Source organism: Triturus cristatus, chromosome 5_1 (genome assembly GCF_964204655.1).
Source record: "Triturus cristatus chromosome 5_1, aTriCri1.1, whole genome shotgun sequence".
Lineage (NCBI taxonomy): Eukaryota > Metazoa > Chordata > Amphibia > Caudata > Salamandridae > Triturus > Triturus cristatus.
The window spans coordinates 302959271-302975334 of record NC_140587.1 but is presented as its reverse complement, the minus strand read 5'-3'; the positions used below and the strand labels follow the sequence as shown (position 1 = coordinate 302975334).

Genomic DNA, 16064 nt, shown 5'->3' with positions numbered 1-16064 from the left:
ATCGCTGGCCGTGCTTAGCGATAATTGTATTATCGCAGGCTATCTCTGGTATTTATCGCCCTGGTAGCGCGTTATTAACACGCGTTACTCCAGGGCGAGAAAAATTCCAGAGATAGCGAGGTTTTCGCCCTTTTCCAGGGAACATCGCTGGTTTTCCTGTGGGTCGTATCAGCATAATCCACCCCCTATGTTAGGGATGGCTAAGTCAGGATTTTTGCAGACGTAGTTTTCGCCAAAATTTAATGTGTGCTAAAATCATGTGGGCTGCCTTGTAAATATCGCGATGTAAACATCAGCGATATTTACAAGGTAGTCCCATCTTGGGTACGCCCAGTAACGCCCACTTTGCATCTCATTGGAGATGCAAAGTGAGGCATTGGGAAAAAGGTTGCTAACATGCGATTATGCATGTTAACACCCTCTTGTAAATAGGGCGCTGGTTTTATCTCAGCTTTTTTGGCTTTGTAAGCCAAAAAAGCAGAGATAAAGCCCTTGTAAATATGCCCCAGAATGAGTGGAAAGAAAGGGCAATTAATGCCTGTTAATGTCCTGCTGCATGTGGACAATATGGCTATCTGCATCTGTTGCTCCACGTCTACCCATAGATAACCACTGCTAGATCTGATTCGCGACTCTGCGCACTGAATGCAGAAACAAGCAGAAGTAAATGCAAAATACTAACCCATTTAATTGGTTGAGCAGACTTTATCAGTTCCCGGTGGGTGCCTAAAGCTCTCAGTGCCTCACTTACCCGCCTAGGACTCCCTTTTCGTTCTAGTTTGTTTAATTAACATCTTGCCTTGTCATTCAAGTTAGAACACCCCGTTGAGATAGAAGCAGTGAGCATTCAGGCTTCTTGGCAGAACACTGGGTCCACGGTGTCAAAAGTCATGTAAAGTTTAGTGAAACAGCTGTAGGTGGCTTGCTGTTACCTGCAGGTTTTCACTGCATTCCTTGCAGATCAGAATCATTTTGGGGCACCTTTTGCAAAACAGGTTCTGTCTAGGAACACAGGACTGTTTGATGTCAGGAGGTCAGGTCAAGGCCTATGACTTATTTGGAAACCAACATAGGCTGTGAATTCTCTTCTCATACATTGGCAGTTATACTTTAGAAAAGAGTGAGAGAAAGAGAGAGAGTGAGTGTGGTGTGTATGTGCGCGCACCAGCGTGTGCTCATGCATTTTATTTAAAGTTCCTTAAAATACAAGGACAAGGTGGACTGTACTTTCATTTGCATGTTCTCATGCTTTTGCAAATCCATAGAAGGCACTAGAAAATTAGACAATATGGTTTGACTACAGGAAAGGAACGGTTGCCATAAAAATGTCCTAAAACATGAAACAAGCACTTCCAAAGTCACATCCTCACATTATATCGCAATCCTGTGCCGTCCTTTATAAAAGTCGCTTCAAACTGAAAGGATCTTATTGAGTGAAGGTGCACAGGTGTGTGAGCGCCACAACACAATTTTGTGTCTAGGAAGATTAGTAAGTAAGGGTCTTAATGTGTTATTTTTAATACTGCATATTTTACAAATTCTGCATGATTGGCTTGGCTCAGATTTAGAATGATGGTTTAGACAGTTGATTTGACCTAAAAGACACTCCTGGGGTAAAAGCAAGCAACTAAAACATGCTTAAAGCTGCAGTCAAGAACATTGAGATTTTACTAAATCGGGTGTCCAGTCAAACCGTCTTAGTGAAATCTCAGGCCCACAGCAAGCCAAGGCTTAAATGCCTCCACTAAACTCCCAGCTGAAGCATACATCCAATTGGAGATGCAGCAAAGTACCCACAGAGCAATTTAGCATTTCGACCCCACTTCCAAGGACACCTCAGAATAGTAGTTTAGCCATGGTTTGACTACTACTGTCGTAGTTAAGATGCATAGGCCTTTATGCAAACAGTTGGGTATTAGAAGCTTATCGTATAGGAGGTGTGTGGGCCATTCATGTGCTGGTGGCCCTGCACCAGTTGTAATACTGGACAACTACATCCATGTAGACCAATCTTTTCATCATCCCCACCACATAGCACAAAACAAGCATTGGCAATGCCAGCAGGTCTGGCTTATAAATGAACTGTCAAGCTACACTTAAAAAGCCATGTACACTTATGACTGCCTCATCCCATCTGTGCTGCTGCTAAAGAAAAACGCCATAAATGATCCAGTTATCTAAAGCACTTTAAGAGCATTACAGAGGCGTGTGTATGCCCCTGAAAGTTCAAGCTGAGGCAGGTGGATAAAAAAACAAAATGACCACAACTGTGTGGAGGGCAATCACTTTTTTTGTGGAAACACACAACATCAACCCAATCAAAAAATGTACTCCTGGCTCCCAACATGTGGGCACAGCCAAACCCCCTTTCCTGGTGGTTCTCACATAATTGTGTGCCGACAGCTGCGTTGTCAGGCCAGAACATAACTACAGAACATCTCGTGGACCTGAACCAATAGAATTGCAAGCCATTCTATTTTTTAGGATTTTTCATTAGGAAGACACAATACTACCTTTTTGACACCCTTACCCCATAATACTTGGTACAAATATACTAGGCTATGACATCCCAGACCTTACCACATACCATACACAATCTGTGCGTTTCATTTTATCTTTCTACTGAAACTTCATGATACAATGGCTAACATTTATTAAGGGTTGTGCAGGTACTCACGTGGAACTGTGCAATTTTGCAGTCCCCACAGCCTTCTATAATCAGTTATTTAACACAATGCTTTGCATTGCTTTCTAGCTGTTGTTTCAACTCTGGTCCTTCATTTAAGTTCCACAACACGTTTATGCAATATGCCCTCATTTCCTAAAGATGTCCTTTTAGTGGGACACATTACCCTGTAGCTGCCCTCACCCCATTTATGCAGTAACCTCCTCTGAGCTCTCGCTGTTGGCAGTTACAAAATGTTAATGGGCCTGATCCATCGGGCTGGTGGTGTATCCTGTGGGAAATACCTCGTGAACCCACAGTTCATTCTAGGTCTGCTTTTCTAAGAATGTGATGTCCCATTCAGGACTACCATGTCTAAAAACTGCAGCGATCTCACCTGGAATGAAAGGGATTCTGGGAATGGGTGGCTGCCAATTTTCTCATGTAATGCCCTCTGCTAATAGTTCCTAGAAATTATTGGCAACAATTGCTGTATTAATGGAAGATGATCATTTAGACTAATGTAATTAAACGATTAATTAACCAGGCCATCTGTGCTTGTCTTGTGACAGGCAATGTGCCAAAACCCAGGGTGCACGAGCAGTAACGTGAACAGGTGTTTTCCACGTACAGTGGACATGTATACTGCACGCCTGCCAGCTAAAAAAATACTGAACAGACACAACTGGGCTTTTGACCCTACCCTGCCATTTTTCCACTTCATAAGCATATTGATGCACACCGGGCCACTAGAGAAAGAATGTGGTTCCACTTTCCAGAAGATGAAAGCAGACTCAGCCCAACAAACAAACACGCACAGGGTGTGGCCCAACAAACAAACACGCCCGTGGTGTGGCCCAAAAGCCTCCTTCGTGTCCTCTGGCAAACTGTTCGCTTCACAAACCGGTAGTGTGACTCCAAATCGTAGCCCACACGGTTCCATCTGTAAATATTTAACAACCTAAAACGTAAAACCACACTCTCGGGAACTGTCATTTCTGCACCACAACCGCGGCAGGCGCATATTATTTGTCGTGGGAAGCAGGCCGGTGCACACGCACGTGTCTGGATTGGAACTTCTCCAGGCCCCGCATGTGGAAGAGGCCTGTCTGCACCTGTACGTCATTGTAGTGCCCGTATGATTATGACGCACATGCGCTGCTGCGCCAGACGTCAGCTCTGTCACGTGTTCAACGGTGCCAGAGGTCGGCCCTCACAAAGCGTTTGCATTTTAGGAGTATGTGATAGTGTCAGGGCTTTAAGTGGGATGAAAAAACTGGGGGGGGGGGGTCTCTAAAATGGGCGTGGTCAATGTAATTAAGGGCGTGGCTTAAAAACTCAAACTAAAAATCTGTGTTTAGCACAGTGTGCCGCCCGACTTGTATTTTTATTTTGCTGTTCCTGTCATTGCGTCCAGATATATGATACAAGTCACATCATACCTACAAGTCAGGACTGTTGGCTTTGTAATTGGTTACTAGTTGCGTAAGATGAATAAACAGCAACTATGGCTTGTTTATAATATTGAAAAAACTGCCACATAAAGCCCTGGTGACACCACGACAATGTTGCTTCTCCTGAGATTAAAAAAGAGAAGGGAAATTGTTGTAGATTACTTGCTAGTTTTCCTCTACTGCACAGCTCTGTTGGGGTTGGAATGTTGTATGACATCATGGAATGCCTGGGTGTCTCTCCAGAGGAGTTTGGCAGTTGGTGTACTCAGGCTGAGCTGAATGGAGCTTGCTCCTGGTGGGGCTATCCTTGTACTTCCTAACTTCCTCCTGTTATCCTGACCACCTGTGATGGAACTAAGCTACCATTAAAGAAGTATCTTACTTGAACTGATGGATTCCTGTATCTTCCTTTTATAACATTTTGGCGACGATCTTAAGGACTGACGTGTGCACTAAGGAGTAAGGTCTTCTAGCAACTAAGGAACTAAAAGGAGAGGAACTAAGGACTTTAAGGACTTTCAACACGTCAATTGAAACGCAAAATTAACGCCCTGGTCAGCCCCACCAGTGTCCTGTACCATCTGGACAGCCTGCAGCCTGGGCGTTTGTTTTCAGATCTCTGTGGAGCCTCCTGTCTCTTGTAAGAGCTCATGGGGGAATGGTCTCTCTGGTAACAAGCCTGCGGTGTTCCTGGCTTGATTTCAGCCCCAGCCTGCCTGCAAGTGTTGTGTCTAGTCTGCACATTCAGGGATTTACCATCAAAGTCTCATTGTGAGAGCAGCGTCGTTTTAAAAGGGAGTGAGACTTCTGGTGTCATTTTGGGCATCTAGAAGTGAACGAGCTTTATTCATCTGGTGAGGAAATTGGTGCGACGCAGAGCTACTTCTAGCTCAAGCCTTTGGATCAGTTACAAGACCTGCAGTGCCTGGGTGCCTCTGCGGAGAGATCGGCCAACTGGGTTTGTTTGGACCTGCGAAACGCATAGCCATCTGAAGCGGAGCGTTTTGAAGTGACAGATGTTCGTGGGGCTGCGTGTGTGCTATATTTGGCTTTGGGGTACTTGTGCCATTTCTAAGGTAAAGATCGTTGGCTTTGTAGCCGTTTGTTATGCTCTGCGCAATTTTTGAATGTTGAGTATTTGCCGCGAGCGCCACCATGCGCGCACTTACCTCCGTCACAGACCCCTGGAGTTCCGTCATTCCCGCATCTTCTCACCTGCTCTTGGACGCTCTCCAGTGCATGCGTGCCGTGAGCCACCCGGTGCGGCGTCAAAATGCGTGCCGCCATCTTGGATTTGGGAACTCTTTCTACTGCGGTCTGCGTTGTCAATAAAGTTCTGCGGACAACAAGTCGTTGCGCAGTTCTTTCTGGTGTTTTAAGCGGCGTGGCAGGAAAAGGATGGCGCGGCTTGGTAGGCGTAGGATGTGGCGGTTTGGCAACTTCTGTCGCGCATTAAGGTACATTGGTGTGAAAGCGACATTGTAACATTTTACAGCCAACTTGAGCATGGGGAGCGCTAGGTACTTTGGACATTCCCATTCAGTGAATGCTCACTGGAGAAGCTGCGGAACTTCTTTGCTGGGGAATCTCGGGTGATAGACCGATCACCGGTGCCTAGTGTTCCTTCTTGCCTCCTCATTTAGCACTGTGTGTATTGGCTTGTGAGAGGCATAGTGTACTCAATGCATCAATTCATGTCTTAACACTGTTGTGCGTGGAAGTTAAAGTTTTTGGCTGATCGTTATCTTTTCCTCTATCCTGTCATGGGGAGGTCTTTGGTTGGTGCTTAACCCTTTTCTATGTATCTTTTGCGGTACCTTACTAAGGGGAAGTTGTGTGTCTTTCTCGCTGTATACTCTTGTCGTGTACTGTGGTGTTTTGTCATTGCTGGCTGGTCAATGTCCTGTACTAGTTCGCTAGGCAAGCACTCTGTGGTGTTTCCCACACTACGTAGGGGAGGTGGTGTTTCTGGGTAGTCAATGCCTATGAGCTATTTTCCAAGATCAGTACCCTGTGGTGTATCCTAGGTTGTCTTTGGGTGGTAGTCAATGCCTCATGTCAGTTTTTAGGGTGACTGCTCTTTGGGTGTACCCTACCTAGGCGTAGTGTTTAACATGCAGTGTATCTGTCCCTTTGGTGAGGTTGTGCTGGTAGTTATTGTCAGTAATTTCTTGGTTTATTTACATAGAGTGTACCCATTTATTTGGGGAGGTTGTGGGGGCAATTTTTGGCCTCTGATTGTGTTTTCGGTGTGTCGGGGTTAGTTTCTTGTGTCCTCTTCTAGGTGTAAACTACTTAGGGGATGTAGTTTAAGTTGTGTTTTGAGGTAGTCAATGCCTAGTGTACCCATTCTTTGGGGAGGGTGTGGGGGTAGGCAATGCCTCTATTTTAGTTTCTAGTTTTCTTGGGTGTGTGTACTCTATGGTGTATCCTATTTAGGGGAGGTTGTTTTTTTTCAAGGGTTAGTACTTTGTGTTTTTGGCGTGCTTGACTAATTTCCAGCGCTATCAATGGGTCTTCTTTTCTAGTTGACACTGTGTTACAGTCGAAGTCCGCCTCCATGGAACTCGTGGCCAAGGGTCTCATGTTTGGAGGACTTTGAGTGTGCAGTTTTGTGTTTGATCTTTAGAGTCAGCATGCCTTCTAGCCTAATCCTTGTTGTTGTTTTTGGAGATGTTGTTTTCTGTCAAGGGTCTGTTTTTACATCCACCTGGTTACAGGGTGTTTTCCCTGGGTGTACCCACTTTTGGGGAGGTTCGGTGGGTGTTCGTCTTTCTTGTTGCATTGTGTTTTTCATCTGTGCTTTGCATTATTTTCCCTAAGGGAGGGGGATGGGGCGTGTAGTGATGTTGTTTGTGATCTTTAACATATTTCTGTTCATGCCAGTCGTTTTGTGATACCTCGTGCATTACTCCCAAGGTTAGGTGCACTTTATTGATGCATCTTCTTGCCTAAGGTTTATGGGGTATCTTACTTTACTTCTTTTGTTCCCTAAGGGAAGAGGATGTGTTGTAGATTACTTGCTAGTTTTCCTCTACTGCACAGCTCTGTTGGGGTTGGAATGTTGTATGACATCATGGAATGCCTGGGTGTCTCTCCAGAGGAGTTTGGCAGTTGGTGTACTCAGGCTGAGCTGAATGGAGCTTGCTCCTGGTGGGGCTATCCTTGTACTTCCTAACTTCCTCCTGTTATCCTGACCACCTGTGATGGAACTAAGCTACCATTAAAGAAGTATCTTACAGAAATCCAGAGAGAAAATGGCTCTCTAAAGGATTTCCCTACCTCTGCAACGCTCACCACGCACACATCGAGGTGCCTGCAGTCCGGGAAAAAAAATGGACCGCTTGTGCCAGGTCACAGAACCGAGCCCAATAAGAGACCCGTTTCGAGGCCCCCTTAAAACAAGCATTTACAATGCAATGGTCTCGGCATTGGTAAAGGTAGAGCTATTGGCATTGCTCATGACATTATTTTTGTGTATGTTTTTGTTTTTAACCTCTTCAGTGCCCATGACGAGATAGTCTCGTCATGGAGCACGGTTGCGCTGTGCCCATGACGAGACTATCTCGCCATGAACCCCACCCACTAGTGCAACGCCCGGCACAGGAGGGGGAAAGGGCGTGGCACTGAAGGGGTTAAAACATGTAGAGAAACGGCATTGTTGTTTACAATGTCAATAGCTTAATCAGTGTGTGTGTAGGTGGCTCTGTGTGTGGGTGCAAATGCAATAGGTCTCGCATTTGAGAGTGATTAAGCTATTGACATTGTAAATAACAATGCCATTTCTTTAAATGTTTTAAAAACAAAAACATAAACAAAAATAATGTCATGAGCAATGCCAATTTTTCAGCGATTTCTAAGCACTGTACAGAACATGTCACTATTACCAAACGTTATGCTACAGAGTGTATCCAGCTCTGAAAGAAGGAAGGTTGTCAGCCCTGCCGAGAATTAGACGTGTGCACTGCAGATGAAGTCGGTATCAGCAGCGCGTGTTTCTCGCTCGGCCACCCTGTGAATCTTGGCTGCAGTCCGACATGGTGAAGGGATAAATACCCATCCCTCCATCTTCCCACTAGTCTAGCGCCCTCCCTAGTCTGTACTTAGCACACCCAACGCTCCGCAGGTTGGATTGTCCTGTATGGCGGGAGCGCCCACGCAGGCACACGCTGAAGGACCTTTACATAGACGAACGGTATTGGTTAATGCGCCCTCAGTGGCCTGCATTCTGAACTGTCGAGGTCTGGGTTGCTCAAAGGGCCGAAGAACGCATTCTCCAGGCTAGCAGCTGCTTCTTGCCGCCAGAAGTGTTTTTTTAAAATTTTATTTGGACCGGAAAGTCATAACGTTTTGTGAAGTGGGCGTTCCTAGATGCGACTTGAGCGTGCTTTTGCGTTGTGTTCTAAAGTCGTCCATAAAAATGCATAGTAAATGGTACAGAGCACGCACCTGTGGCTGCTTCTCTGAAACTGTATTATCCCCGCTCAGTTAAAGAGGGGCAGACACTGTGCTAAGCTTGGAGAAAGCATTTGTGTTATTTTGACATTCCGTCCTTTTTATGGCTCTGATTTGTCAGCGGTCGATGCAAAGGCAGGCCGGTGTTGACTCTGTGTGAAGGATGTTTGCCTGCGGGGCTGGAGGTGGAGACCGAGCGGGCGCTGGGGGCTGAAGCCCCTTGCAAGGCCTGGTGCTGTGGAATAAGGCACTGTCTCACTGCGCGACGCCGTCTCTTGTGCTGCGCAAGTGTGTTACAATTGGGTGCAGTCTCGTGCCCCACTCCGCCCCATTTGCCATGTGCATGGCTTGTTGCCGTTGGCAACTATCTGTGCAGCTTCTGATAAGGGGCCGCCTGCGTGCAGAGGGTATGTAATGAAAGGTTCGTGCGCCGTGGGAGTGTTCATTGGGAGGGTGGGAAGCAATCCCGTCACTACACTTTAATAAATAGTTCTCATCTCTTTTGGGGAGCGGTGGAGGGGCGCCGGAGGGGCCGGTTTCCGCAGCTTCAAAGGAAGATATCCATGTATTAAGCACTTCCAGGTGTCTGCCTTCAGCCAGGCCGCCCTCTTAGTGACAGTGTCGCACCCTGCCGCCAGGTCTCGGTGCGGGACCGACAGCAAGCCAGTGATGGGTATACCAAGACCAGAGACCCAGGAGCCTTTGATGTAAGGCGAGCTTCCTTGCATCACGCGCTCTCTTTTCAATTGGCCCTCACTCACCGTTGGACTTAACGTGATGGGAACATACTTGAAATAGAATTATGAAAACTGTCACACGGTGTTCAGATATAGAAAGTATCTAAGTTAACCCCATGGTCTGCCATGTATTTTCTCTGTTGTGCGACGTATTAATAGAAGAAACCCACTTATGTAAAGCGCTGTGATACCTCCGGGTCAGCCAGCACTATATAAAACTCAATAAACAAACACTATCGGTGATTTCAATACAAATCGGACTCGATGTAAACAAAAAACATGCAATACATGCTAGGAGCATTATTCTAACAAGGCAGAGCAAAAGGCCCACCACCGCCTTTCTCCGAGGCAGAGCAGAAATGCCTCAGAGAAACGCAGCGGCATTTTCGGATTCGGGTGCGGAATGAGACTTCTTGCAAAAAACACGCCCCCCGATCCGAAAAGGACGGGGCCTGATCGGAATGACTGACCTCTTCTCCAATGGCTGGCCAGCATTCAAGAGGCCAGCCAATGGAGAACAGGGGAGAAGAGGGGCGGGTTCAAGCCCCTCTTCTCCAAGTCATTAAATCTCGGAGCTAGACTGCGCAAGCGCAGCCTTCGCAGCCGAGACCTAAAAACTGCCGGTGCGAGGTATGCACTACGCCCCTAGGAGTACAAGCTGCTCCAGACAAAGGCCATGCGAGTTCTAGTTAGTCAGCCGGGAGTGGGATCTATTTTTTAACCCTGGGATTACTCAAAAAGCATTTGTAATGCAATCGGTCTCGCCTTTGGGACCTTATATGTGTTTGGCTATGCAGCACATTAGCCTGGGTGCTGAAACATCTACTGTGCTTTAACATGGAGGGGAAGTAAGCACCAAACTGCGTGACACGTCAGGTATGGGAACACATGGAGAGAAATGTTGCCTTTCAGCGGGAAATGACATAGTCCAAAGCTCAGTTTTTAATTTAAAATCAGGCCCTCCGGTGGTCATATCACTGAAAAAAAATGTATTGTCTATGGGTGCTCGTGGGAGACAATTTCTATGGACTGGAATCTAGAGAAGGCTAAAGTGATTCTGGTATTTTACTGACCTCTGCTGGTCGTTTTTTTTTTATCAAAAAAGTTAAATAGAGGCAGTTGCCAGAAAAATAAAAAAACATAAAGTCGCGAAAGCAATTCTGGTATTTACTGACCTCTGCTGGTCGTTTTCTATCAAGGCAGTTAAATAGAGGCAGTTGAACAGAAAGAAAGTCCCTAACTGGAAGCAGACCAGTCCTAAGGCTGATCTCCAGAGCCCACAAAGTACAAACACATATAAGTATATAATAGGTATATACTAAAGTATATACATGAGGTCTCGAATGCTCGACGTAAAAATCGAAACAAAGATGTTTTGATGCTGAGGGTTTGAAACCCAGGGAGTAAAACAGAGAATTATGAACAGAAGCACCTCTTAAAATTTTGGATTTTTCCAATGTTACTTTATCTCATGTTGGTCCACAGAAGATGTTTCCACATAAGGCGGGGCCTGACCACATGGTGGTTGTGAAGATGAGAACTAGGAACATATGTTTCTTGTTTGTTTAACTCCCCACTTTGAAATCTTTGTCTGGGCATGTCTGACAATCCATTGGCCTTTAGAATAAATGTAGCTACAGACACAAAATGTGGCGCCATTCGGATCATGTTATGACTGTCCTTACAGCGGCAGACCAGTTAGGAATATGCTTTTTTTCTGAAGTACGTTAGTTGCTAGATTCCTAATTACATCGAAGGAAAGTCTAGCAAAGCTGCCTGTTTGTCAATTCTTACTTTAGCGTGCATGATTATGCACCTGGAAGAATTCTTTTAGGCTCAGACTGATATTTGTGGTAAATTTATTGGACTATAAGATGTTCTATGTGTTTTTTATTGAACACCTTGTGACTACTGTTTGCATTACTGCCGCCACTTAAGGGGGAGTACAGCTCTTCATTTTGCCTCTGTGATTATCTATTGAAGTTATAAGATTATATTTTGTACTAGCTCTTGTATTTATTATTCAAACATTTGGTTTATTGTACCTTCTTTATCTGGCTGGATAGAAGAATGTGCTCGCTTGCAGAGAGGAGTTGTAGTGCCACATGAATGCAGAGACCAAAGCACTCTATATCATGCTGCCAAAAACCTGGGCCTTATGGTACATTAAAAAATATAAACTAGCTGTAAAAATAGCCTTCCAATACAAACCTAATTTGTTTGTCCCGGACTAGGTCAACCACAAGGAACAAAAAAAAGTGTGTGTTAAGATGATTCAGCGAGTGAAAAATTTGCCGCTGACATCTGTGCGTGCCCTTTTTATCAGGTTCAAATCCCGAAATGGCTGACTCGGGCCTTAATCCTTTCAATGTCAATACATTGAGCGCTATTAACCTGGATAATAGTTATGAATAAAGGACTGCAGCTAGCACATATTGTGCCATACAAATGATTATAATGTAAAAAAATATGAAAATATGCCCATGTTGTAAGGCGTTATATGTATGCTTTATCCTTATAATGAATACCCACGGATGGATAATGTCTACATTGTCAATTTCTATGTGAATTTTTCAATATATTTTTGGGGATTATAATCAGGCCATACATTTTGCTGTATATTGTATTAGTAATTTTATAAAACCGCTTTGTGTTCCCTTTTACCTGTGAGCACTTGACAGAGAAATGTTGGCAGTCTGTTTTCTATCATGCTGTACACATTGGAAGTGTAACATCTTCTTAACAGAAGTTCGGCGTTGCTTGTTGCCTTCACCCGGTCCACAGTACATACACTTACTAACCTGTTTTCTTTTTCTTTTCATGTATTTGTTTGAAACATTTCCCTATTAGATATCCTATTATTGACACAATGTACTTTGTAAAAAGTGTGGTAAGGGTACCATCCCTGAAAAAAATATTATAAAGAAATACAAATCTGTGCTTAATATTATATACATTTTAAGGAAAAGATGAGAGTTCTGCATATTGGTTAAGTAAATGTTGTGCAACTATAACTAAAACAATGAAGAACAACATGTTCTGGACAAGAAAACTGTGTGTTATTTGGAACAATGTGGTTACATTCATTCTTTCCTTCTTTTCACAGCTTCACGTGGCTGTCTGGCCAGGTTCATCGCAACATTATGTCTAAGTTCTGTGGCCATGCTGTGGAGCTCTTTGATGAGGAATTCCGGTATCTCTACAGTGCTTCCAAACCAGTGATGGGTCTGAAATCCATCACGCCGAGGACTCCAGTGCTGCTGCGAGAAAACAGTGTCGCAAAGAGCAGTATGTCTGAGAGCAGCACCCCAGAAAGCGCCAACACCACTTCGGAGAAGCTCAGCGGCAGCTCTTCAACTCACAGCACCTCTCAAACCAAGCAACCCCCGAATACGGCGAGGTCGCCGGTCTACAACAGCCCGATTGCAAACTCACCGTTCCAGAGGGTCAACTCTTTCCACGGACACACCATAACGTCACCTTCGACTCCAAACAGCATGCAGACACAATACTACCAGAGGACATTCCACACAAACTCCCCGTCTTCCTTCTTTAACAACGGCAACCTCTACAGACCTGGAAGAGGTAGGCTAGACGACAACTGCGGGTCCAGGTTCATTCAAAACTGGAGCCCCTTCTCCAGGCCTACAGTCACCTGATTGCTCCATCCCAACTTCCTCTGGGTTATAGGCCAGCGTGCCAGACTTTACCAAGCACTTACGTACTGTGTAGTGTGCTTGATAATCAAACAGTATTGGAAATATTGAAGCAAAAGTGAAAAGGAGTATATGTTTTGAAAAGGACAGTCAACTTCTGACAATGACGTAGATAAGATTTTCAGTTTTGCAAATGTAAGTCTCGTTTGCTTCTAACTTTTGCATGCCCTACCTAACATGTTTTACTCTCAGTTTTCTGCCTCCTTCCGTATCATGCCTGTTCTTAGCAGAGAAAAGACTAGCGCTTACGGACCTGAATTTGATACCCTTATGCGTGCCTGAAGTATCTTCTTGGGTGGAGAACACTGAGTCGCAAATTTTTCAGTATTAAGCAGTGCATCAAAAACTCAAACAACTCACCTGGATAGGTGGATATTAGGTTTGGTACCAGATGAGGAGACCATGACAGAGTAAAATGATCTGAAAGTGATATTCTCAGGGGCTTTGACTCGTGGCCGTGCCACGGAGACAATCTGCAATTGAATCACCCACTATGCTGAAGGCTGTCCTCTTCATTATAGACTTATAATGGACCATGTATTAATGGAGGATATGGTATGGTGAAGTAGGAATTTTGATGCAATACTTGTCAATTCGAATGTGCTGCCGAACTTGATCTGATGACTAACCTTCTAGCATGGTGTATTCCATTACCTTCACAAAATACAGTTCTCACTAATGGCACTGAAAATAAAAGGCAAACAGCCCCATCGCCCAGCTGATGACTTCTCCTCCATACCTGGAAGTCTCCAACAACAGTCATTCATTACTCTGCTTGGTTCTTCTGCCAGGGTATGTGAATCAATCTTAGGGATAAAAGTACAGCGCGTTGTGAACTGAGCCACACGATCAGTATGAATCTTAAGAAATGTGACCATGTTACTGATGGTAGAAAGAGCTGATGCTGTTTTAGAGCAGAGCAGTAGGTGTGTGTCTGGCTTCTGGGTTCAGACTGGGAGTCAGCAACTGGACAAGTTCCACACTATTGTAAAAACATCATTTAAATTTGGTGAACTATTAGAACTTTGCAGTCTACTGTGAAGAAAATGCTTATGTGACCAAGATACAAAGGAGAGGTAAATGGGGAAATCCATTTACATACTTAGATCTAAAATAAGGAACGACCGACCCAAAGATATCATGAGATGCCATTTTAACAATATTAAAAAAGTTGCTATATAAATGTTTCTACTTATGACAAATTATATTGATTGTCTAAAATTATCTGGTTATAAATGTGATGTCCTCTGTACAGGGCTTAGATATTTTTATGTGAAAACGTGTAATTCAACTGCTTATTCATATTAGAATATGTAAAGCGTTTTATAATTTGTACAATATCTCAGTGCCTTTGAAGCAGCTTCTCTAGGTGCATTGAGTATCTTGCTGTAAAATAATAAAGTACTGCTGCTATCTTATATATGTGATTTCTGTTGTATTCCCAGGGTGGTGGTGACTTTCGACCCCTGGGTGAAGGTGGTTCACTTCACTACAAGCAAAAATCCGATCACAAAGTGCATGTCACTTCCTTGAAAGAGCCCAAAGCATTGTTGTTTGCCCACTTCCTAGACCAAGCTTCCTTCTAGTTCTCTAAACACCATGGTTCGAAGGCCTAGTTTTAAATACCAGTTAAATAAGCTAAGCCATTATCTCATCACAAATGGATGCGCAAGTTCATAAAATTAGTCGCAAAACAATTCTCTGCCTTCTCTTAGAAAAGACAACACTTTTGAAGTGTTGTTAGAATACAGTCAGTTATCGTTCTGTCCAATGGTTCGCATTCTCCCCATTGTCTCACCCCTTGTTCATCGCTCTGCGTTTGGGCCATAGTCATTAGAGGAAAAGGAATACAGAAACATTGATGCCAATAACCATGGAAATAAAACGTACATGGAAAAAAATGGATGACTAACTTTATATGTGCACTTCATAAATACAGTTATCCTTTAGGTGCTGGGCAGTCAACAGTGTAACTAAGTGCTGGAAGATCTTTAGGACTAGATCATGAAAGGTCTTAAGCAACTATGTATAAGAACTTGGCCTGGGTAAAGCCCCTACATTCTAAAACCCGTCAAATGAAAGTTTAAAAACTATAAAGTAAGAGGGGTCTAGGAATATAGGATTTGATTTTAGATCAAGATGGCCGCATCCATACAGCCTACCCGTTTTTCATCCTTATCAAAACTCGAGAAAGAGTTTGCTCGGGACTATTTCTCATTCTATTTCTAAGCTACATTAGAGAAAATACATTTATAGAAAGACCATCTTCCTTGACATGGTGCATGGCTATCTCCATCCATCAGAAGAGTGCCGGTGGAGAGTATTACATTGTAATGTGTTTCCAATTATGGGGCATAGCAAACTTCCCATAAGGCACCAAAGGGTAGAGAAGTATGTGCCAGTCATGTGACCTAAATGCAAAGAAGAGTAAGAGATGGGACCCTGAAGCATTATGTATTAGTTCATATCTAGAACGTGTGTATAAGTGTGCAGCATGGCCCATGTGTGAATTGTTTGACTTTAGTGCATGTATGGCAGTAGCTGCTCAAATTGTGTCACAATAAGCTTGTAGCTGCACACAGGCATAGGTGAAGAACTGTGAGAATAGACGTGGTCGGACACACATGTACTTATTATCTTTGGAGTGGTCTGTATCATACAGATAAACCACTTATAATATGGAGCACAGGAACACTCCAGGAGATGACGAGAACTGCTTCTTTGAGATGTGATGTTCAGTAGCACCGGATGATCAACCCAAAGAAATAGACATTATGCAAACCAGCCGTTGTATATGCTCTGAAGGGTCCACTGTTGAGCAGCAGAGAAGCAATAATTATATGACAGGCCATACTATATACTTGGAGAAGTGGCAGTGGAATTTTTTTAAAATTTCCAGTCATAGCTTATTCCTGACGAGTCCATGTAGGAACGGCAAAAGAGGGAGCCATATCTAGGAATGGGTATTATAAAACATTGCATCCTTAAATAACCTGATCATCAGTGGCACCAGTTAAAACCGGTATTTTTTTTTAAT

General features: G+C 44.0%; 1 protein-coding gene and 1 long non-coding RNA gene across 4 annotated transcripts in view; one reads left to right on the top strand and one right to left on the bottom strand.

Annotated features, from left to right (window-relative positions):
- SACK1A (scaffolding CK1 anchoring protein A) overlaps window positions 1-14445 on the top strand; it is an 80748-nt gene extending 66303 nt beyond the window's left edge. Inside the window, exon 4 of the mRNA XM_085605031.1 lies at window positions 12418-14445. Coding sequence (XP_085461157.1) covers window positions 12418-12970 — 553 coding nt within the window. The 3' untranslated portion in view covers window positions 12971-14445. The remainder of the gene's footprint in view (window positions 1-12417) is intronic.
- The window catches only part of LOC146830832 (uncharacterized), a 388671-nt gene that overhangs the window by 222676 nt on the left and 149931 nt on the right, over window positions 1-16064 (bottom strand). The gene's annotated exons all lie outside the window — the stretch shown is intronic.